The 25,234-nt window shown below is 43.7% G+C and overlaps 1 protein-coding gene across 2 annotated transcripts in view; it reads left to right on the top strand.

The window, feature by feature from the left end:
- Positions 1-25,234, top strand: part of EPHA5 (EPH receptor A5) — a 361,969-nt gene that overhangs the window by 51,454 nt on the left and 285,281 nt on the right. For both annotated transcript variants that reach the window (XM_060247843.1, XM_060247844.1), the window contains exon 3: positions 19,356-20,019. In XM_060247843.1, the coding sequence (XP_060103826.1) occupies positions 19,356-20,019 (664 nt within the window). The remainder of the gene's footprint in view (positions 1-19,355; positions 20,020-25,234) is intronic.

The raw sequence follows: 25,234 nt of genomic DNA, 5'->3' as shown, positions 1-25,234 counted from the left end.
GCATTGGATTTATTGATAGGCCCCCTTTCTCTCTGAGACTCAGTGAATTACGCTGCGTGAGTCAAGGCAGGCAATCAGATGAGGCATCTAATAAAAGTGTAATAAGACTGAGTTTCCAGCAAACTGAAATGGAGCAAAAATCATTACACCCAGTAGGCTGAACAGTGCTGAAAAGGGGATTGCAAAGGTAGACAGAAGAGCAGGATAATACATACAGCAAAGAAGTTCAGGTTTCATGCTGCTCAGTTATGTAGTTTTATACAAGAAGATGATGATATTGGATTTATATCCTGCCCTCCACTCCGAATCTCAGAGTCTCAGAGCAGTTTACAATCTCCTTTATCTTCCTCCCCCACAATGTAATCCAGTTTGAGTCTCAAGTAGAAAATGGGTAAATAAATAATAAAATATGAATAAATACAATAATGATGAGCTGACCACCACAGCACTTGTGCCCCCCCCCCCTCCAATATTTTCTGGCTACAAGCCTGCATTTAAAATTAGGAATTTGTAGCCTAACCTGAAAAATAAGGGATTCTAGTGTACAAATGTACCATTCTCAGAAAATGTGGAGCTGTGGATAATGGTTTTTTCTGGTATGCTTTTTCCTGGGGGGGGGGGGGGGGGATGAAAAATTTAGGATGGGGGAATCCAACCGTCTTATCAAACCTAAAAATCTTTTGCTGCTGTAATAACATGTTTATAACTTAACACAGGGCTTTTTCCCCAAAAAAGAATCCCAGCAGAACTCATTTGCACATTAGGCAACACCCCCTCATGCCACACCAACCGGAACTGCGGAACTGGAGTTCCCAAGTTTCGAATTAGATTTTAACCCATCAAAGTTGGGTTCCACTGGCCCCCCCGCCCCCATTTACAATGCCCCTTCTGTCATTTACTGGTAAGCAAAATAAGCAAAAACAGGACAGAGAGACGAAGATCCAGAAAGAATTGCAAACAGTTTTTCTTAAATTTTGATTGTTATAACTTTAACTGTCTTAATAACTTTCTTTAACTTTTATTGACTAATTTGTGTTAAATGTAGGTTGAGTATTGATCCAGACTGATCTTGCGCAGTCTTTAAAACTTTGCTCTTGCTAATTAGCGAGACGTCTGAGCCTGCATTTCATCCACCAGCTTTTTGAAGTTGTGTGAATATTGCGTGAGGGCCAGTCTCAGGGAATCCTGGAGATGTTCATCTGTCATGTTGGAACGCTGTGTATTCTTTGTCATTTTCAGATGGTAAAACGCAGATTCACACAAATAAGTTGCACCAAAACAGAAGTGTACAGCTTCACTGCATCTTCTCAAAATGGGAAATTTGTCTCTAGGTAGTAGCTTCCAAAATGATTCTTGTTCAGCACAGGTCTTCAGAAAAATGTCATTTTTAAGGGTTACTATTTCGTGTTCAAGAGATGCCTTGTTCAATGAGTAATTTTTACTGATAGCAGCTGCAGTTTCCTTAATGTCCATGTCTTCTTTGAATGGGTATGACAAGTACTCCACAACTTTTTCAATTTTTTGGACGTCACAGAATCTTTTTTCGAATTCCTGGATAACAGAGCAGATTTCTGTCATATACTTCTTGTTCTGAAAAACAACATTTGAATATTGTCCCAGATGGTCCTGCATATTAGGAAAATGATCAAAAGTGTTGTTTGCAAGGTCAGTCATCATTAGCTCAAATTTGCTCTTGTAGGACGAAACTGTACTCATCATCTCGCCAATGCATTTGTTTTTACCTTTTAGTTCAATGTTCATATCACTTAGTTCGCCTGTAAAGTCAGCAAGAAATGTCAGATCACATAACCACTCCTCATCTTCCAACTCTAATTTGTCATCTCCCCTCTCCTTCAAAAACCTTCTTATTTCATTCAGCAAATCATGAAATCTTTGCAGAAATTGTGCCTACTTATCCACCTTACATCTGTGTGGAAATGATTTCCGCTGCCCCTTCATCAAGAGTAAGATTGAAAAGCCTTGAAGTGATCTTCCATGAACTGAATTTACAATTTTGAAAGTGATGTCCATGACAGTCTGTCAAGCATGGTGAAATTCCATTGATAATTGATTGTTATAGGGTCCTGCCTAACACTGGTCTGTGAAGTATCATGGAGGACCAAGCTTTGCTAGCTCTGTTATTCTTTCCCTCCTCCCTTATTGCTTTATTGCCTGAAAAGTAGTAGTGAGAAATGAAACTAACTTGAGAAGAAGTAATCAGCACCTTCCCATACATTCCTGGTAGGGAGTGTGACACATCTGGGGAAAGCAAGGACAGAGTCCTGATAACACTATGAGAATGTGGACATTTATGATAGTTTATGTGTGAGAGCTACCCTGCACCACCACACTTTGGAATCCTTTTGAAGTAAGCCTTAAAAGTATTGTATCAATGTATTTGCAGCATTACTTTCAAGAACCTGTTACACAGAAAGTATCGGTCTATCAATAAACGTAGTCTTTGTATCAACTTCGACTCGTCATTGAACCTGCATGCTTGACACAGTCTTTGTATTGAGTCTCTTGCTTGCCAAAACTTGCTAGTGAATGATGCAGTGGTAAGAAAGGAAATCTGGAAAGTCATCAAGCTGTCTGCAGAGGCCTATGAAACCGTTAACCTCACCTGTCATTGCTCTTGCTCCATCAGTAGTGATGGAAATAAGTTTATGCAATGGAAGATTACATTTTGTCACAAAAGAATGGAAAGAGCTGAATATTTCCTGACTGGTAGTTCTCCCTTTTAAAGAAATCATTCCAAGTAGTTCTTCTTTGCCGCTAAAGTCTTCAAAAACCATCCGGATAAAGACTAGTAACTGGGCTATGTCTCTTATGTCTGTAGATTCATCCAGTTGGAGTGAGAAAGCAACACAAACTGAAACATCCTCCAACAATTGTTCAGTTGTGTCTCCCCACATCTTTTCTATTAGCTGCATGACGGTATTTCTTGACAATTGTACATCTTGAACAGCAGCTATGATCGCTTTCTTATTCTTAAATCCTTCAAAAAGATAGTCTGCTGCTTCAATAAAACAATCTTTTAGAAATTCTCCTGCATTGAAAGGTTTGCATTTCTTTGTGATCAGGTTGCTGGCCTTGAAGGATGCCATGGTTGCATTGACCTCATCTTCGTTATACTGGGGTGGCTGGGGTGCTTAGTTAACACTGGCTGAATCTGGTCCAAAACTGTCACTGTCCCAAAGTATTAAAGATCAACAGGAACTGAAGACCTCTGGATGATGCCAAAACCACACATGCAGTTCTAAAAGTAAAAATAAGAATTCATCATACTGGCACCAATAATCAAATACTACCACACCAAACAATCATCAAAAACCCCCAAACACCTGTCCAGCAAACCATGAGACTAAGTGGGGCTGGTGATCTACCTCTGACCCCTCTGCGATCTACTGGTAGATCACGATCTACCTGTTGGACATACCTGGTGTAGTGGTTAGTAAGTGGACTCTTATCTAGGAGAACCAGATTTGATTCCCAACTCCTCCACCTGCAGCTGCTGGACTGAGCTTGGGTTAGTCATAACTCTCTCAAGGCTGTTATCTCAAGAGCAGTTTCTGTCAGAGATCTCTCAGCCCCGCCTACTTCATGTGGGGAGGGGAGGAGAAGGTGATTGTAAGCCACTCTGAGACTTCTTTGAGTAGTGAAGGATGGGATATAAATCCAATCTCCTCCTCTCCTTCCTTCCTGCTCTCAAACATCTGGCGTTCATATCTTGCAGCTCTCAAATATCTGACGTTTATTCTGTGTGGCTTTTATGTTAAGCAAGTCTGGCCACCTCTGATCTAGCACATCATTAAGTTTTTCCTTTGGCAGTGAAAACAAACAGCAAACAGCAGCAAGGATGACACCAGGGAGAAAATGAAGGGAGTATGGTTTTGTCAGCTGCACTCTGGCGGTCACTTCTCCATTTAATGCAGTTGGAGGTTAAAAAGGGGGGGGGGAGATGGGGCTGTGGCTCAGTGGTAGAGCTTCTGCTAGGAAGTCTCGTCTTCTCGTTGTTGTTGGTCACACCAAGTAACTCTATTGGATGGAAAAAAGCTCCCTTGAAAGCGTGTGAAGGCAGAGGCTTCCTGGCCAGTTTAAGGTCCAGGTCTCAGGTGTGCCAACTCTCACCACACCACCTGAGCTCTGAATTGTAGCCAATAGCTTCCTTCCTGCTTCTTCCAAAGATGGATTTGTCAGCAGTTTCTGTGCAGTTTTTTTTTCTTAATTTTTGGCATCAAGTCAAGCTGACTTCTGGCGACCCCCAGTGGGGCTTGAAGGCCAAAGGAGATTCAGAGGAGTTAGTTATTGCCTGCCTCTGCATAGCGACCCTGGCATTCCTTGGGGTCTCCCATCCAAAGACTAGCTAGGGCTGGCCAGATTGGGCTAGCCTAGGCTGTCCGGGTCATTGTTTCCAGAACAGAACCAGTGAGCAGAAATTGCAAGCAGGTAGATCTTGGCTGATAGTAAGAGCTGTTTAGTGATGGAGCGAACTGCCTTGGGAGATGGTGGACTGGTGATCTCCAAACAGCAACTGAATGGCCATCTATTGTTGATGCTGTAGTTGTGTATGAATGAGGCTAGATGGCCTCTAAGGGCTCTGACCAAGTCCAGGCTGAAATGCAACAGCACGTTCTTGTTAAAAGGCTTGAGCTGAACAGTCCTTTAGAAGCACAGTGCAGAGCCATTTCCAGAAGCACCGGTGAACTCTTGAGCCTGAGAAGGATATTCTTTTCCTCCGTCCTGCCATTCAACATTGAAAGCGGTCCATGAAGGGGGGAAAGGCCTGCATGCAAAAAAAGTGGCAACAAGAAGGGTGACCGACATAGCTATCCACTTAGAAGCAGACACTTAGAAGCAGTTGGAAGCGTGGATGAAGATGAAATCTGGCTGCCTCGAAAGGGCTGCTCTCTTTAGAGCTGTTGATCTTGTGCTTCCAGACTCAAGCACTCGGCCTCCAAGTCCTTCTCCTTCCTTCAAATGTGCAAAAGGAATAAATTTGGGGCTGTTAACTATGAGCATAAAGAGCCGAGGCTCCCTTGGGTGCCTGTCTGGCTGCTGCTCCATTAAGGATGTCTGATGGGGAGAGGAGGCACTTGGTGAAGGCTGAATGATTTAAAATAGAGCCAGGTGTTTCTCCAAGGGCAGCACTGCTTAGTGGCAAGAGAGGTTAATGAGGGTCCAAAGCTTGAGGCGAGTTGTGGTGCTCGTCAGTGAGTCAGCCCTTTGGTGAGCTTCAAGATGAGGTTGGTGTTTCTTTTCTTTTTTTTTTTAAACTTAAATTTTTATTATTATTTTCAAAATTTCATCATAATCAACATACAAATAATATAAAATTAGCAAAATGAACATATATTGAATAATAAATTAGTAATACAGGTAGTATAACAAAAAATCTAAATAAAATAAAAGTATGACCCAAGATACAGTCGAGCATGAGGCAAAAAAGAGTAAGTCTATTGTTATACATTTATGCTCATATAAGATAAAGTCTAAATTTTTTTGACATTTAATTTTGTTTAGAAGATTTTTCATTGACATATTCAAAAAAAGTGAACCATTTTTCCAGAAATTTGTCCCCTGCCGTAGGGTTATCACTTAATAGAACTTGGGAGGCTATTTTATCCTGAATCACAATGTCCCATATCTTTTGGAACCACAAAGTTAGGGAGGGAATTTTTACCGTTTTCCAATGTTTAGCTAGTAAAATTTTCCCTGCTAATATTAGTAGTGAGATTAGTTCTGATTTGAGAGGAGAGAAGTTATTGTGTGGGCAAAAATTTAAGGGAATAGATACTGGGGTGCAAGGGATAGAGTCATTTATTATAACATCGATCTTGTCTATTATAGCAGGGGTGGCCAACGGTAGCTCTCCAGATGTTTTTTGCCTACAACTCCCATCAGCCCCAGCCATTGGCCATCTGGAGAACTACTGTTGGCCACCCCTGTATTATAGTATTCCAGAAGGTTTGGATCTTCTGACAAGACCACTAACAATGTAAAAACATTCCTGCTTCCCCACAACCCTTCCTGTAGAGAGGATTTGGACTCAACTTCACCCTGTAAAGAAAGTATGGAGTTAAATACCAATGGGAAACAATTTTGTAGTGTTGTAATTTAAAAATAGTAGACGTGGATTTAAACAGTGGTGAGACCCAAAGTTTTGACCACTGCTCTTCTGTAAGTTGTAAAGCACAACCTTTTTGCCATGAGTTTTGCTGTGAAGTACAATGTCTTTCTGATTTAATAAAAAATATATTATAGAAATTACCCCTCTCATGTTTGCATTTTCATTTTTAATGAGTTTTTCAAACTTGTTGAGTTGATTTGTTTACTGGTATCACTGGAATCATTTTATTTAGAGCATCATGAACTTGGTGATATTCGTACCATGGTATCTTAATTTTGAACTTGGATTCCAGTTGTTTACGTGAACATAAACGGCCAAGTGTACTGATGTCTGTGAGCCTGAGAATTTTTGTTGCCTCCATATTTTAAAATTAGAAGTTGGATGCCCAGGAGGAAACCATGGTCGACCTAAAAAGGCCATTGTTGGTGTTGAAGGTTAGACCAGGTGAGCCCGGTATTTGTCCCATAACTATAGTGTAAGTTGTAGGAAAGCGTTATGTATAGGAACTTTTTTCCTATCAGATTTAATGTTCCATTTAGACAAATTGGGAGGACACTAGCTGCTTCTATTTGAACCCATGTTTTATGACTTTCTTTCCTGGCATAAAGAAGAATATTACGAAGCTGGGCTGCTATGTAGTATTTTACCAATATTGAAGCCCCCAGCCCGCCCTCTGAAGTTGGTCTGGAAAGCATATGAAGGGAAATCCTAGGTTTTTTATTTTGCCACAGGAAGGATATCAAATGGCTTTTCCAAATTTTCATTTCTCTGTCTGGAATTGGAATGAGAAAGTTTTGAAATAAAAAGAAATTTGGGCAGGATAAAAGTTTTTAGCAGATCAATCTTTTCTATCAGATTAAAATTTAATTTGAGCCATGAAGATAAATTGATTTTAGTTGACTTAAAAATCTGCCTATAGCTGGGTTCAAAGAGTTTAGACAGTTTTAAAGGAATTTGGACTCTCAGGTGGTGTATTGGTTACCCATTTAAATGAAAAGGAATGTCTAAGTTGTTGGTGGACATCAGGAGGAATTTCAATGGGATAGATTTCTGATTTAGCCATATTTATTTTAAAACCAGAGTATTTGCTGACATTAGTTATGGTTTGCATTAATTTGCTCAATGAGTTAATGGGGTCACTTAAATAGAAAACTGTGTTGTCCGCAAATAGGCAGATTTTATGAGATGTGCCATTGACCATTAACCCTTCAATCTCCAGATCAGAGCGAACTACATGTGCTAGGGGTTCTGATGAAAGGGCAGATGATATAGGTGAGAGAGGGCATCCCTGATGCATTCCTCTATTCAGTCTCCGAGCCAGAACTGTCGAAAATATCTTAAAATCATGATTCAAGATGGAAATAGGTCTATACGATTTGGGATCCAGCTTGTCTTTCCCTTCTTTATGCAATACTATCATTCTGGAATCCTTCCAGCAATCTGGAAGTGTGCCCTTCTCCATTACAAAGTTGCAGGTTTTTGAGAGGGGACCTAGCAAACTAGCTTTAAATTTTTTGTAAAATTCAATGGAGAAACCATCTTTCCTCTTTGCTTTATTATTTTTTATTGAGGCCAATGCCTCAGCGATTTCTGATTCAGTGAAAGGTTTATCCATAAAGTCTATATCATTTTTGGAAAGAAACTTATCAAATTTGGTTGATTTTAAATATTCCATGTGGTTTAGGCTACCATCTAATGAAGATTTATATAAAGATGAGTAATAATCATAAAATACTTCCGTTATTTCTTTTGACGATGTATGTGTGTTACCTTGTGAAGAACAGATGGTATGAATCAATGAGTTAGCCTGCTTTTGCTGAATTCTGCATTTGAGTATCCAAAGAGATTTAGTAGTCTTTGTCACAAATTTTTGTATTAGGTATAACAGTTTTCTCTGTATGTCTGAGGTTTCAATAAGTGCTAATTTCTTTCTTTCTATAGTAAGTCTTTTCAGCATTTTCTTGCCACCATATTTAATATGCTTCTGTTCTACTTCCAGTGTCTTAGCTTTCTGTTCTAAAATAGCTTCATTTTTATTTTTATGGCAAGCTGCTGCCAGTGAAATGAGATGGCCTCTGAGAACTGTCTTAAATGCATCCCATACATTATTCTGAGGCATTCTGCAGTCACTATTATATAGGAAGTATTCTTGAATGTGTTTATTTATGTCCTAACAAATGAGTTCCTTTGATAACAATAGTTTGTTAAGAGTCCAGTTAGGTCCTTTGTTATCGTGTTCTTGAATAGCCAATTCACCCACGAATGATCCGAAATTGTTCTGGAGCCTATGGTTACATTCCTTACTGAATTAAGCAGAGCCGGGGAAGTTAGCGCGTAGTCTGTTCTGGAGTAGGTATTATGAACGTGAGAGAAGTAAGTATAATCTCGCACTTTCAGATTTAAAGTCCTCCAGATGTCCACCAAATAAAAAGATTGCAAAAGATCTTGAAGCCCTGACTTTTAGAAGTTTGAGGTTTTACCTTCAGTTTGATTTGTCGTAGATTGGGTCGATTACAGAATTGAAGTCACCACCTACTATGACCTCTCCTTGCCTGAATTCAATCAGTTCAGCTAGTGTTTCTTTCAAAAATTGCAACTGGCCACTGTTTGGAGAGTAAATAGAAGCAATTGTTAGAGGAGAGTCATTTAGCATACCTTTAACAAAGATATACCACCCCTCAGGGTCAGTTTTTATACCTTGTGAGATGAATGGTGTAGATTTGGAAAAGAGTATTGCCACTCCCCTGGCCTTTGAGGACCCTGTGGCTTGAAAAGTTTGATTAAACCAAGTAGTACGTAACAAAGGGAAAGTCTTCTTTCTGACATGTGTTTCTTGAAGGCATACCACATTGGGCCATTCCTTTACTAAAAATTTGGAAATACGGGTACGTTTAGTGGAGCTTTTAAAACCCCTGCAGTTCCAAGTAAGGACTTTAAGATTTTTAGACATAGTGAGTCAAGACACTAATCCGTAAAAAAGAATGTGGACCGTTGTTATATGAGGCTAGACTAGACTGAAATTTAAATTACAAACTTAATTTTGTTTCTTTAAAAAGGGAAAAAATTACTTAAACCAAATAACTAAAAGAAACCAAAATCCACCACTAAAACCCCTATCTAGGGTATAGTTTCAATAAACTTCTTCACTAAGAAGAAGCTAGGAAGGATACCTATAGGTCTCCCTAACAAGAAATTAGTTCTCTCCTCAAGGAGGACTAAAAGGGAAAAGAAACCAAGTGAAAAATTAACATATTCAACCCCCCTCCACATTATAAACGGATTAACAACAAACTCCAAAATGTGCTGTTAAAAGTAAAAATTACAATAGCTTTTAAAACCGTATTTTCTTATATCTGTAAATTTATAAAAATTTAAACTGACTGCAACTTGAGAAAGATAAACCAGAACAAGCTAACATTTCTCTGACCATCTTAAGTTTAACAAAAATACCACCACATTAGAATTTATCAAAACTGCTATCTGTAACCTTCGTGAACTTCCTTAAGCATTACTGCAAAATGCACAGCAAACCTTAGCGTCGCTTTTATGTTCATTCTTGGAACCTTTCACAGACTTAGAAAAAGTTCTTTCTAATACAAATATACCTTATCAAAAATAAGAAGAAAATGAAGAAGAAGATATTGGATTTATATCCCGCCCTCCACTCCGAAGAGTCTCAGAGCGGCTCACAATCTCCTTTACCTTCCTCCCCCACAACAGACACCCTGTGAGGTGGGTGGGGCTGGAGAGGGCTCTCACAGCAGCTGCCCGTTCAAGGACAACCTCTGCCAGAGCTGTGGCTGACCCAAGGCCATGCTAGCAGGTGCAAGTGGAGGAGTGGGGAATCAAACCCAGTTCTCCCAGATAAGAGTCCGCACACTTAACCACTACACCAAACTGGCTCTCCTTTAAATAAGCATATTTAAAGGTTTTAGACTTATAGGGAGAAATAGCTAAATACATACTAATTAATCGTTATATTTATCAAAAATTCCTTAATACCATAAGGAAAAGAACTCATTTTTACATTTAGTTAAAACTAGACATGCCTAAGCTACTCAGAACCAAATCGAAACAATCGTAAAAATCTTAACAAAGAATAGAATTGCATTAGAAAATAGAGGGAAGAAAGTGTACCAATTATTTAGAATACTTAATACATCACTAGTCGATATTATCCATAACCAATTGCATATTTATAGAAGGTATGAACATGAAGATTTTTCCATACTTAATCTACATTCATTAACTTGCAATTAATAAAAGAGAGTCAGTAGTGCACATACAAGTGAGTCTAAATATTTAGATCTGCATTCCTTAATAATTATAATATAAAAGAATTAATTAGTATCAGTTAAAAATAGCTATAAGATGATTTTAAAATTCAGTAATAACTTGGGTATTAATAATCCAGAATTAAAAATTCATAAGATACAAATTCATTACTAATGTTCCCATTAACCTAAATCATAGAATGCAAAAATAGTTTTATAAAAAATGTTTTAAATAAGAAAACATATCAGTAGGAATAATAACTATGATAATAATATATTTTTCTGAATTTCCTAAAAAAACCCCGCACATATATACCTAAATACACACACACAAATACACTCTCACACATGCATAAATACCCATCCACACACCCCGATATATACAAAGAAATACATCCTACATATGCATATATACAGAAATCTCATAGGGGTATGGATTGTAATAAGAATAATAGTAAGAGTATCAGACAGTAGCAAACAATAGAAAGATAAAAGTGACTGAGATTTCCTTAAACAAAACATTTAGAGCAGCTAGGAAATGAAAAAACAAACAGTGACCAAAAAAAAGAATAGGAGAGAGAAAAAATAGAAGGAATGGGAAAACTGCCTTTAGCAAGAATTAACAAAGAGAGGTATTGGTCCACTAGATATCAACAAAAAACCCTATGAAATGCTTTCCTTACGTCTAATAAAACTTTTGTGTTTTCAGAAGCCTTATCAATGTATTACATAACCTTTTTTCTTATACCTAAATCAAACTTGAACAATTAAACCATCCAACTGCCTGAAAGGCAAATAGCCTAATAACTGAAAATGGTAAATTACAAAAGTTCTGCTTTGTGGAAGCTAAGTAACTCAGACATCCGCCAAATCTTGGAGCGTTTTCGCACTCACCTTCAGCCGGCGCGACGCCCCTCTTCACCGTGCAGGATCTGCGCGGATTTCGCACTAAATGCCGCGGAGCAGCCGGAAGAGCCGGAAAGTCCCGGCGCTTTTGCGGCGCAAACGGAAACTGCCAAAAAGCAGTTTCCGTTTGCGCGGCAAAAGCGCCGGGACTTTCCGGCTCTTCCGGCTGCTCCGTGGCGTTTAGTGCAAAATCCGCGCAGATCCTGCGCGGTGAAGAGGGGGGTCGCGCCGGCTGAAGGTGAGTGCGAAAACGCCCTTGGTCTTCATGGGATGGAATAAGCTTTCGCAGCTTTTCCTCTTCTACCAGGTTAGTTTTAGATTAAGTTCGTTCTTTAAAGCTATGCCTGAGTTCACATCAGAGGCTGTGTGTGAGACACCATTTTTGAAGATCAAAACATCTGAAAACGGGCTCCACCGGAAACACAGATTGGCTGCATGCAAGTTTGGTCGTAAAGATCTTTAATTTCTTTAGTTTTCCCAGTGTTTCTGGGGAGAGATCTAACCAGATTAAAATATGTTTCCCATTGTGTGATAAATCATCCTCTCGATGAGCTTTTTGGAGAATCAAGTCTCTGACTTTGGCATTAGAAAATTATATTCAAATGTCTTGTGACTGGTTACGATGTGCCTGAGCTATTGGACCAAGTCTTTGGGTCCTAACAATGTCAGGCTTTATGTTGCCTTTGAGCGCCAATTTCGTTTGTAGCCATTATGAAATAAATGATGAAAGGTCCCCTTTCTCTTCTACCCCTTCTTCAAAACCACAAAATTTAAGATTTAAGGCCCTCCATTTGTTTTCCAGAGCAATTAGTCTATTCTGCACCTTGTCTTCTCTTTCATTAATTTGAGTTGTTTTCCCTTTGAGAGCTAATCCCAGCTCTGCCACCTGTTCTGCTATTTTTGGGGTAGTCGCTATGTCCTCCGACATTTCTTTGATCTGGGTGTTTATGGGTCGGATATACTCTGCTATGGATTCTTGAAAATATTTATGTATATCCAGCCTAAGGAAATCCAGGTCTTTGTGGGTAACCGGGCCATGCTTTGGTTGCAGAGGGGAAGGAGATGTGTCAGGTTGGGAATCGGTAAGGCTCATTGTCATTTTAGGAGAAGTAGACGTTGGGGATCGCGCAGTAAGGCCACCAACCTTTGAGAGTCCGTCCTGTGTAAAAAAAGACAAAACTGAGACTTTTCTTCTCGGATTTTGCTTCTGCTTTTTACGAGCAGTTTTTCCTTTTGTTCTTGATGACATTGGAGTCCGCGATATTGGAAACCGAGATTAATGGGGAAGGAGGCTATCAGAGCTCTTTCAATTTGCTTCCGCCATCTTCACGTGATGCTCCGCCCCCCTGGTTGGTGTTTCTTAATGAATGAACAGGTGACCAGATAACTCTCAAACTTTGCCATGTAGGATTCAGATGTTTAATCCAAATTTGAAATATTTATGGGTCCGAGCTGCTGCTGCGGCTCTGTGTTATTTTGGAGTCCATATTCCATCTGCTATTTTTCTTTTAATATTTTATAAGGCATTGAAATGGAACCCAGGCTGGTTGGAGAAAATGTTTTATTTATCAACTGGTGTGTGGCTGCTTGAACTTCTTGTTTGCATGACTGGGACTCTGCTGTCTTCCAAGAGAGATGCATCCTTCAATTAATGCAGAGTGACTATTGCAGTCGCAACTGGATGTCGGCTGGCAGGCAACTGGTCATTTCCAAATTACTCAGAAAGCAAGGGGAACATATCTGCCCAGCCAGATGACTGTGGAAGTCCAGTTTTTGACCCACTGGAGCACTGAATCCATTCATAGACCAAGTGATGCGGCTTCAGAGCAGAACCGAACCACCCAATTCTTGTTCTTGTGGGATGTTCTTCTGTGTTGCATGCTGACCCATCTGTAGGTGAATATTTGTCATGTTTCCAGCTTTTACTTTAGATGTCAAGAAAATCCAGTAATACACAGAACGAATTGGAACAAAACTTCTTCAGTTTGAAAAAAGTTGCTATCACTGTTAATGCTAAATATTGATGGAGCAGGCATATAATGTTGATGGTCAGACCCAGGGCTTTTTTTGGTAGCAGGAACTCCTTTGCATATTAGGCCACACACCCCTGAAGTAGCCAATCCTCCTGGAGCTTCCAGTAGGCCCTGTAAGAAGAGCCCTGTAGGCTCTTGGAGGATTGGCTGCATCAGCGGTGTGGCCTAATACGCAAAGGCGTTTCTGCTACAAAAAAAGCCCTGGCCAGACCTAATGATAAATCTTTTTACTCCTGGGCTTCAGCTTCCCCATGGTCTGGATATGGATGGCTTTCATATCTGCAACAAATGGGAGCTTGTAATTTGGTGCTGATCACCAAGTGGTTTGTTCTCTTCCCTCCGATATAAGATTCCAGTCCTAGCAATGGCGTGACCCTTATCTGGAGAGAAGAGAACTGGAAGGCTTGCAGGAGAAGAAGTGGCTGCTTTCCAAAAGCGGGGAGAGGGGTGTGTGTGTGGGGCTGAGAATCTGGTTCATTCTCGTAAGAACAACCTGTGATTTTGTTAATGAACGAAGCCCTTGTATCATTAATATATTGATAACTTTTGCTATGAAAAAAACAGTTCCTTCATGTTTGTGTTTGGATTCCTCACTTAGTAGTGTTGTGCATCAATTTTTGGGTTAAATGAAATTCAGAATTGGCTGCTGCTGAAAATTAAGAGTTCATTTTGAAATCTTTTTTTGTGTGTGTATGGATAAACTGCTTCCTCTGTTGTAGCTGAGATGTCTTTTGACAGTTACATTAAAAAAGAAAAAGCAAGCTAATTTTCTTCCTTTTACCCAGTCATTCAGGTATGCTTTGGGCTTGGAAAAGAACGGCTTGTATGTGCCACACTTTAAAACCAGCACCTGAGCCTGCTGCTGGACTGCCGCATGCTGGATGCCTTGTATTTTTAGTAGTGCCTGCGAGATCTTTCTTTGACACTGTGCATTTATTTCTGAAGTGAACAGTGTGCACTAGTTGTTGGCAGTATTGTAAGCCTCACTCCTGTTAACTCACTAGCTGTTAGTCTGTGAATGTTTTCCAAATCAAAAATAGGTCTGCTATAAATGATTTAGAACACAGTAATTGAAATGCATGTTTGTTTTCCTTCTAAGATTGTTAGACTTGGAAATGAACATTTAGCATCAAATTAATGTCATTTTTTTGTGAATAGTTGTTACTAAGAATACTGTGTTACTGCGACAAATTGACCTGTGTGCTGTTCTTCTACTGTACTATATTTTGGTACCATATTAAGTTGACTGCATTCTTCATTTTTAAAATGCTTTTTCATGCATTCTTATAATGACAGAAATCATTCCCACAATGTGGTGTGATTGGGGAAGGATAAGTCTGACAAGTGCTGCTAGCCAGCATGATGGGCGGCAAAAGAGAACCTCCATAGTTTGAGGCTGTGTATCTGAGTTCTAGCTGGTGCAAACTGGCTGGCTGTTGCCTTTGGGCCTGGCTTGCTGGCTTCCTGGGAAGCAGGATACTGGACTAGATGGACCATCCAGTGGTGCTCTTCTCTGTGCTCGTGGGCATGATCAGCTCTTTCGGGGTAGCTGTGTCGGTCTGCAGTGGAACAGCTAGAATTGAGTCCAGGAGCAGTTTAGAGACCAATAAAATTTCGGGGCGTGTGACCTTCCCAGAGCCAAAACTCCCTTTGTCAGTTGCAATTAGAAATTGAGATCCCCAAGTCCTTCTGCCCCCATCAGAAGGTGGGAAGGATGCTGCAAAGAAGGGATGCTGAGGAAGAGTGCAAAATGTAATCCACTGGATTAAAGAGAGGAGGAAATGCTTCAGGGCAGCGGTTTGCCCTGCAGCTGCATCCTGTCTTTGGTACACTCCTCCCGCCTTCAGGTGGGGCTAGAAGGACTCCAGAGTCTCCTTCCCTCTTGCATCTGACAAGGGAGCTTTGGATCTTGAAAGCTCACTCCCCCTGCCCCCGTTTTGTCCGTCTTTGTTCGCTGGACTCGACTCTGGCACATTCATCAGCGTTTATTAGTTGGCACCTCTGGCTTTAAGCCTTTTGCAAAATGCTCATAAACAAGGGCTCAAAGACTGGGGAGTGAATTGACAATTCCCACCTTGAACCTTCCCCCCACCAAGAGAGAGCGAAGTCCCAGCATAGCCTCAGGCCTCTTCTGCTCCAAAGAAGAATGACTCAGGCATCTAAGGAGGGCTGGAGGTTGCTGCTGTACGGGGAGATAGGCATCCAGGTGGTTTTGCACAACAATAGGGAAGGGAGCTTGCCTCCATAAGATGGGGATGTTTTGCCTCCTGGGCTGGCAGAGATAAGCAGCCTTCACTCATTAGCGCCTCCTTTTCATCTTCTCTTTCTCTCTAGTGACTCTTTTTCTCTACACGCCAGACAATAATGATGGGATGATATTCACATCTCTGCTGCAAGAGCTATAAATCCAGTCCATTCTGATTGCAGGAGCTGGGACAGACTGAGATGCAGCCCTCCGGCTGGGGTTGCCAGGACCCCCTTGACCACTGGCAGGGGTGGGGTGGGGGGTGTTGCCAGCTTCAGACTGGGAAGTCCGGGAGGCTTGGGGGGAACTGGGACCACCTCAGTGGAGGACAACCCAATAGAGCTTGCCCCCCAAAGCATCCCTGTTTCCCAGGGGAACTAGGGCTGCCAGCTCTGGATTGGGAAATAGCTGGAGGTTTTGAGGAGGGCAGGATTGGGAGAGGGGAGGGACTTCAGTGGCATAGAGTCCCCCTTCCAGAGTGGCTGTTTCCTGCAGGTGAGCTGCCAGGAAATCAACTGGAATAGTAGATCTCCAGCCACCCCCTGGAGGTTATATAGCAAAAATACAGGCCTTGGTGTCAGTATGACTAACCAGGGAAATCACTGAAGAAGACGAGGTACACTATATGCTATGAAGTATATATGGGCCTTCTGACTGTGGGCAGGGAAATTCCTGGAGATTTTGGGGGCGGAGTCTGTGGAGGGGTTTGGAGACAGAGGGAGATAAGTGGAGTATGGCATCATTATGTTATCCCTCCAAAGCAATCATTTTCTCCATAGCCTGGCGATCAGTTGTAATTTCAGGAGATCTCAAAGTCCCACCTGGAGGTTGGCAACCCCAGTGTCAGCCCCAAAATTTAGGGGACAGCCTACTTTCTCAGCCTCCAGGTTCTGATTATAATGACCATAACTGGTGAGGGATGAGCAGGAGGGAGGCCCAGGCAATGCCACCAGCGATGTGGCCATGTCCCTTTGGTGTGCACCAGAAGTGAAGACACCATGCTGTGACACAGTGGCCATGCTCTGGTATTTGGGCAAAAACCCTGTGGTGAAAATGGCTCCTGCCATAGAGTGCATGCTGGAAGTGGGGTTCCCACATCACTGGGCACCTGTCCCTCTCCTGGTAAGTCCCCCCTGCTGACCAGTGGTGGGGTGTGGGGCTAGCAGCAGGGGATCCTTCCGCCACCGAGGGTGGGGTGTGGGTGGCAACCCTGCTCTGCAGCAGCCAGAGTCCTCCTCTGCTCTGACCCAAATCTGACTCCTCCCATGAAGATGGATCCAGGTGGGCAGCTGTCTTGGTCTTTTTGTAGCAGCAACCCCCCTGATGTAGCCAATCCTCCAAGAGCTTACAGTAGGCCCTGTAAGCTCTTGGAGGATTGGCTACATCAGGGGAGTGTGGCCTAATATGCAAAGGAGCTCCTGTGTAGCAACCCTGGGCTGCTCTGGTGGTCTCCCATCCAAGGACTAACCAGGGCTGACTCTGCTGAGCTTCCAAGATCTGGTGAGAACAGGCTGGCCCTGGGCCATCCAGGCAGGGCCCACAATTACTGGACACTTTTAATTCCACTCAGGTGGTGAGGCTGAGAAAAGCTCACAAGGTGGGTGAAGCACCATCTCCTCTTCAGTGCAGGGTGGCGGTTCTGGCCCTGTCACAGGCCTCTTGTCAAAACTGCAGCCAGGCCATGGTTGGGGGGCAGAACCCCGTGTCGCTCTGCGGGTTGTGTGTCCCTCCTTGCCCCAGTCATTCTCGCTTGATGTGTCTCAGCCGATGGGGTCCTGCGAGGCTCTCGCAAGCCAACTGATCCAGTGCCTCGAAGGGTGACGCTGTTTTGGCTGGCTCTGAACGGAGCCCGAGTGGCTGCAGCAGTGAAGGCCCAGCTGCCTCCCCAGCTTTTAGTCCAGCCTCCTGTGGCAGCTGCCTCTTCCTCTTCAGCTCTCCAGCAGAGCCGGCGGTAGCAGAGGGGTCCAGTGTGGCCAGAGGCAGAGGCACTGAATAGGGGGCAGCTGCTGCAATCCACATGAGGGAGAAAAGCCCTCACAGCTAGACTACATTAAGCAGATAAAATTGAAGACAGTTGTGAGGATTTCCAGATGTTGACCTTATGTCATCTAGAAGTCAGGACTGATGGTCACCTGGTGATCCACCTGGCATTCCTGGATGTTCAGGAAAACTTTACTGCTTGCATAATGCAGGCACCTGAAGTGTGTTCTTAGTTGCTCTATGATCTTAGTTGCTTTCTTTTTGGATTCAGTAGCTGGGAAGTGAAGAAAACAGAATGGTCGGATTGCAGAAAGCAAGCCAGGTGATGGACTGATGCAGACCTGGGGACTGCTATGCAGGACATATTTGTGGTTGGGTTGGAGGCCAGGGGGCTTCTTTTCCTTCATTTGAGGAATCCCAGAACTCCAGGATTCTCCTGAGTGGGCTGTCCAGATGGGGTTCTTGCTGAGATGCAACTACGGGACATATGAAGGGGGAGTCATAGAATCATAGAGTTGGAAGGAACCTCCAGGGTCATCTAGTCCAACCCCCTGCACAATGCAGGAAACTCACAAACCCCTCCCCCTAAATGCATAGGGTCTTCAGACTGGTTGTGGTTCTCAGACAGAAGGAGAGGAGAGGAGATCAGCAGGGGTCAGTGGAAACAGCAAGACTGGCCCCTCCTTGGAGGCAGGTGGCTGGAACAGGGATCCCCAGCCTTTTTGACTTTGGGGGCACCTTTGGCATTCTGACGTGATGTAGTGGGCACTGCTCCAAAATGGCTGCCACAGGAGATGGAGCCAGCCACAAAACAGCTGCTGTAGCTTCCTTTCAGCCACACAGTGGAGACCCTTGTGCTGTCGGGGCAGCTGCTTTCAAAAATCTGCACAGCTAATCAAACCTCTAATGGGCCAATAAGGAGCCTTCCCAGACAAAAGCCTTATCTGGCCATACCCACTTTCTAAAAACTCTTAGGGGGTGCCAGGAAGGAAGGAAGAAGGTTTTTATACCCCACTTTCCTCTGCTCACGACCTGAGTTTGATCCCAGTGAAAGCTGGTTCAGGTAGCCGGCTCCAGGTCGACTCAGCCTTCCATCCTTCTGAGGTCGGTAAAATGAGTACCCAGCTTGCTGGGGGGAAAGTGTAGATCAGGGGTGACCAACGGTAGCTCTCCAGATGTTTTTTGCCTACAACTCCCATCAGTCCCAGCCATTGGCCATGCTGACTGGGGCTGATGGGAGTTGTAGGCAAAAAAAAATCTGGAGAGCTACCGTTAGTCACCCCTGGTGTAGATGACTGGGGAAGGCAATGGCAAACCACCCCATAAAAAGTCTGCCGTGAAAACGTTATGAAAGCAACGTCACCCCAGAGTTGAAAATGACTGGTGCTTGCACAGGGGACTACCTTTACCTTTTTTTTCTCTACCTGAAGGAGCCTTACAATCACCTTCCCTTCCTGTCCCCAGAGGAGACACCCTGTGAAGTAGGTGGGCTGAAAGAGCTTGAGAGAACAGGCACTGGCCCAAGGTAGGTTGCATGGGGAGGAGGAGGGGGAATCGAACCTCCAGATCAGAGTCTGTCCCCATCACACTGGTTCTCAAATGCCAGCAGGCGCCTGGTGCCCCGTGCTAGACAATGGGGTGGCTCCGAGTTTTTCAAGGTTTTGCACTGGGCACGTTAAACAGGGATGCAGTATCTGAGCTGGACTGTAGAGATTTGTAATCTGTTTCCCCACCCTTTTAAAGCCATGTTTTCTTTTCTCTTTTCCCTCCCGTCTCCCATTGTTCAGTGGGAAGAAATCGGTGAGGTGGATGAGAATTACGCCCCGATCCACACATACCAGGTGTGCCGCGTGATGGAGCAGAGCCAGAACAACTGGTTGCTGACCAGCTGGATCTCCAACGACGGGGCCTCCAGAATCTTCATTGAACTGAAATTCACTCTTCGGGACTGCAACAGCCTCCCTGGAGGCCTGGGGACTTGCAAAGAGACTTTTAACATGTACTACTTTGAGTCGGATGATGACGAGGGGAGAAACGTGAAGGAGAACCAGTACATCAAGATTGATACCATTGCGGCAGATGAGAGTTTCACGGAGCTGGACCTTGGGGATCGAGTCATGAAGCTCAACACGGAGGTGCGGGACGTTGGGCCCCTGACCAAGAAGGGGTTCTACCTTGCTTTCCAGGATGTCGGGGCTTGCATTGCGCTGGTCTCTGTGCGGGTGTATTACAAGAAGTGCCCCGTGGTGGTTCAGAATCTGGCCATCTTTCCAAACACCATCACTGGGGCTGATTCTTCGCAGCTGCTGGAGGTTTCGGGGTCTTGTATAAATCACTCGGTGACTGATGAACCTCCCAGAATGCACTGCAGCGCTGAAGGGGAATGGCTGGTGCCCATTGGGAAGTGCTTGTGTGAGGCGGGCTATGAAGAGAAGAACAACACCTGTCAGGGTAAGGACTTGGTCTGAAACAGCTTTGGGGGAGGAACGGTTGATCTTTGCCCCGGGGCGTGTCGTAAGGGAGAGGCCAGTTTATTAATCTACGCTTGTCACTTCACATGCGCTGCACTGCAGATGAGGCTCTTAAGCTGCCTCTTGCAAGATGCGCTTCCTCTCCACACAGGCTGTTCGCACATTTAGCTACAGAGCTGCCTGGTGACAAGGAATTAAATGGTGTGCAGCAGGCATCTGTGAAATTAGTCACAAAATTCTGCCCTTGGGCTTTTGTTTGATGTTATGCCAAGAACCTCCAAAAGGGCTTAAGCTTGACTGTATGTGGTGGATTTGTGAGCACACTGTTGGTCGTGGAAATAGCCTGATGTTGAAGACCGAAAACAATGGCTTGCCTTTGATTGTTATGTAAGCTCTTGAAAGCAATGGCTAGGAATACAAGTTTTGTTGGGATATCAGATTTTGGAATTAGAGTTGATGAGCTTGGCGAGAGCTAGAATGCTTTTTATATTGTTTATTTGATTTCGATTTTCTGAGATCTCATGTTAGAGCATGTTCTCCCATTTCTTCCCCCGAAGTCTCCCACTGCATTAAGCATGCCCCTAATATAGGAGGGCGGGTATGTCTGCTTGGTTGAATCCAAGACCATCTCAAATAATGAATGGTCCTGTTTGGAGGGGCTGTGGCTGGGTGCTTCTGGCAATGCTGTGGGTGCTGATATTGGAATGCCCCTTTTCCTCAACTGTGAGTGATTCTTGGATTATTCTATCCTAGGGAGTGGGAGAAAAATTAGGGAGCCTTTTGACTGAAGTGAATTTGGGGGTTACTTTGGCTGTTGTGGTTGTTTTTTCATGTATTAAAGCAAGTAAAAATGATTTCAAGATGATTTTTTCCTCGCCTGGTTAATGCAGATTCTAATATGGCACTTGGCAAAACCTGTAGGTTTACTGAGCACTAGCATGTAAAGAAAAACAATAGCCAAGTGGTCAAACATTGGAAAAGGGTGAAAAGCCCCTCCAGGGTCGGTGTTTCCTCTCTGGTTCTGGAGAGACAGGCTGCAGTTCCAGCCAGGAAGGGCTTTGATTTCCTCTAGAGGCTCAGAAACAGGATAGCAAATACATCATCAAGCAACATTTCTTGCACCAGGAGAAGGGTGTTTGTGAACAGAAGTCCTCTCTCTCTCTGCTTCCCAGCAGCCTGCCCTTTTCTGGGGTTGCTGCTGTGACCAGTGGCCAGTAAAAGCAGTGGCCTGTGTTTTGTTAACTTTTGAGCAGATTTGGACCATTTGTGAATGTGGCCTTGGTGGTTTTCTGGCAGCACCTACTTACTTGTCATGGCTCTTCTGCCTTTGTGCTTGTGCTTCCTCCTGCTTGGCTTGCAGTGTTCAGGGATCTATAGCGTGAATAAACTGGCTCCTTATTTGTCCAGGTCAGGCCTTGCTACGTTGACCCATGCAGTGGCCATCTCCAGACTGGACGACTGCAGTTCGCTCTGCTTTGGGATGCTCTTGAAAATGCTTCAGAAACTGCAGGTGGTCCGGAATGCAGCTGTCTATTGCTGGCTGGAACATCATGGTCAGCTCATATTACTCCAATTCTGTGGCAGCTGCAGTGGCTACCAGTTAGTTTCCATATCTAATATAAGGTGTTGGTGTCAACCTTCAAAGTCCTTCATGATCTGGGACCCTCCAACCTGTGGGACCATCTCTCCCTTTACAACCCCATGCTCCCTTCAGTCATTGGCTAAGGGCCTCTTGCATGTGCTTGGCCGCAGAATGGGCTCAGTTAGCTGTCACTAGGGGACAGGCCTTCTCAGTTGTGGCCCCTACCCTGTGGAATATACTCTTGGATGACATCCATGCCTGGCCAGGCTTGTTTACTTTCTTCAGGATGTGCAAAGATGAATTATTTAGCTTGGCCTTTGGAGAGTAACCATGTTTGGGCCGTTTAATAGTGGTATAGTGATAGCCACATATTAGAATAATAGAATTGGAAGGGGCCTCCAGGGGCATCTAGTCCAACCCTGTGCACAATGCAGGAAATTTGCAAATACCTCCCCCCCACACACACACACACATCCCTGCAGGCTCCAGGCCCAGAAGATGGCAAAAACCTCCAGGATCCCTGGCCAAATTGGCCTGGAGAAAAATTGCTGACTGACCCCAAAGTGTCTGTCAGCATCTCCCTGGGCGTGTAAGAAAGGGCCACGAGGACTAAGTACTGATGCAACCCTTCTTGCTCTCCTTCTCAGGATCTGCCTAATTCACAGAATCAGTATTGCAGTCAGATGGCCATTTAGATGCTTTAAAACCTCCAAAGAACCACTCTGTTAGGAATTTTTAATTTTGCTTTAATATTGAATATTTTAATGTTTTAATAATTTAATATCCAGAGGACAGGGAATGATCTCCACAGGCCCTGCCGTGTAGGCAGGGATTGCCTGGGGTTTTTTTGCACCCCAGTGCAGATGTGATCACCCATCTCTTATCCAGGCCAAAGTTCCTAATCCACAACGAAATCTGGTTTAATGTGTAGCTAACTCCTGCTGGATCAGGGTGCTCTTTTGGAGTTTGCTCTGCACGGAATAAAAAAGTAGATAATTTTATATTACCAGCCAAATTATCTTTGAAATGAAAGAAACGAACATCCTGATATGGTGCTAGAAGTGCAGCAGTTTGTTGGCGGCATCTCTCTTGATGGTGATCAGCCATGTTGGCCCCTCTCCTCATGAAGGTCAACCGTGCTGTGGCATAATTGCTGTGTCTCTCAGCAAGCTTGAGGTCCTCAGAAAGCCCTGCTGAGTCAGACCCACCTTCCATCTAATCTCTGGTTCTGACAGGGGCCAGTCCAATAATTCAGGAGGCCCTGAAGAAGAGATGAAGGGGACTTCTGCCCCCGGCTACTGCCTCCTCTCGCTTCCCATGGCATTGTGGACGAGGGTTCTCAGCGGAGTGCCTCTTTTGAGTGGTAGGTGGCTGTCAGTGGAATCTCTGGGGACAGTGTTGGTTGGTCCCCTCTTGGTTTGCAAGCACTTGGGAGTGCTCCTTGCTATTTGTTCATTCATAACAATTTGCTGCATAACACTGTGAGATGTTGAAGAGGTTAAATTATATACACTTCTGTAGTTTATGTGGATCAGTGTTTGAAGTTTCCCCCCTGCATAATGGAATTTCAGTTGCTTGAAAGTGCATTTGTTTCCAACTTTCCTCCAGTACTGAATTACATTCTAGTGGCAGCAGAAATACTCACCTAACTTTTGTCCATTTTTAGAGTTATGAATATGATGTGTTAGGAAAGACTAAAAAAAAAAAAATCAAAGATTTGCCCGATGTCTCTTTTACCCATATTTGTGAAGAATTTTATTTGGTTGTTCCTTGCACAAAACCCCCACCAATGCTATTTTTAATCCTCCCTCCCTCTGATGACCCTGAAATCTTGAACAGTACCAGTTTTACAAGTTGTTGTTGACCATTCAGTTGTGTCTGATTCTTGGCTCTATTTCCATCCATGTATAAATGTCACTGCTTATGTTTTAGTGTTTTTGGGAAGGAAAAAAGATTAGAAACTGCCTTGTTTTGGGAGAGGGAAACTCTTTGCAAACAGTGTTTGTGTGCAGTGGCACCTTTATGACCAACAAAGTGTTATTCCTGGTATAAGCTTTTGGGTGCATGCACCTGAATCAAACAGGAGGTCTCCCCCCCCCCCCACTTACCATTGCATTATAAATAGTTAAACCATCGAACATCTTTGTGGTGCTTTTCTGTTTTCTTGTATGGATAATGGATCCTTCAGTTGTAGGGAAGATCCACATTCTCAAATTACTCGCCAGCACTGAAGTTTGCTGAACCAAAGAGTGGCTGCCAGAGAAACTGGCAAGGGCCTGCCTTTCTGGCTAATAAAATGCAGCTTTAGAGTAGCAGCTGGTATTGACTCAGTGGATGGTGGACTAAGCTGGCGATCCTGAGAGGCCTCCCAACACTTTGAGCAACTGGATCTGGAGACCCTGAGCACTTTTTCTTGCCTGCTGAATGGCTGAGGTCTGTGCTTCTCTGGTGCTGACTGCTGAGACCCCACCCTACAAATACAGCTGGGGGGGGGGGGGGCTGCGATTGAGTGGCTGAACATCTGCTGGGCATGCAGAAGGTCCCAAGTTCAATCCCTGGCAGCATCTGCAGTGGAAGACCTTTCTCCGCTTGAGGCCCTGGAGAGCTATGTCTGTCTGATGAGACCAGCCTGACTCTGGTGTGGAGCAAGGGGGGGTTCTGATAAAATGCATGGAAATGATTTTACTGTATATCTTGTTTTAAAATTTTATGTTTGTTTTTAACTGTTGCGAGCCGCCCTGAGCCCATTAGGGGAGGGCGGGGTATAAATTCGATTAAATAAATAAATAAGTTCTGCTTGGTCTTCATAGATTTCCACCTCACCAGCCACAAGAAGTGTCCAAGCAGAATGGCACTTGAAAATTAGGGGAGGGGGAGAAAAGAAAAAGAGAACTCAGGGTTAGTGTACAAAAGCTGGTGAAGGTCATTTGAAGCATGCAAATTCATCAGTCTTTGGTTTAGCCTGGAGCTAAGCAATGTAGGTCGTTTTACAGATCCAGTGTTTGAAAAACTGCGGCACACTTAATGCGGGCTGCAGCCCCAACCCCAATTTGCTTGCTAATGTATTTTTTCCCTCCTGGAAAGAGAATGTAAAATTGAACTGCAGCATTTTGCACTTTCTGAAAGTCATCTTTCTATCAAAGTAAGACAGGAAGCAGCTCTTGCTTGCCCTTTCAAACATATGGCAGCGATTGCTGCCTCTCTTTCCTAAAGCTGTTAATTGGCCAGGACGGGTTCCGTGCATCACCCTGTCAAAGAAGGAGGCAGCGGCTGCTCAGCCCTCACGGCTTGAGGCGCTCTGACCACACGTGGGACTCCAGCACAGGGCTTGTCTCTCTCCTGATGTGACTCACCTGTAAATTTGCATGGCTCAGCCACTCAGTTCATATTTACTTAACGAACCAAATTTCTTGGTAGTTTACTGCTGATAGTTTACATCACAGCCCATTTGTCAGTTTCCATCACAAGATGGCCAGCAATGAATCGCTGCTGTTGGGAAAAGTATTCCTGAGATTGCTTTGCGGTTATTATCCACACACCCGGAATTGCTACAGATGCGATAATTAAAGTTAGGTACCAGGAATATTGACCGGCACCTGCTGGGTTCTGGCTT

The sequence above is a fragment of the Heteronotia binoei genome, chromosome 10 (assembly GCF_032191835.1).
Source record: "Heteronotia binoei isolate CCM8104 ecotype False Entrance Well chromosome 10, APGP_CSIRO_Hbin_v1, whole genome shotgun sequence".
NCBI classification, from domain to species: domain Eukaryota; kingdom Metazoa; phylum Chordata; class Lepidosauria; order Squamata; family Gekkonidae; genus Heteronotia; species Heteronotia binoei.
Note: the sequence above shows the minus strand (reverse complement) of the source record. Positions and strands in the feature narration are given on the sequence as shown.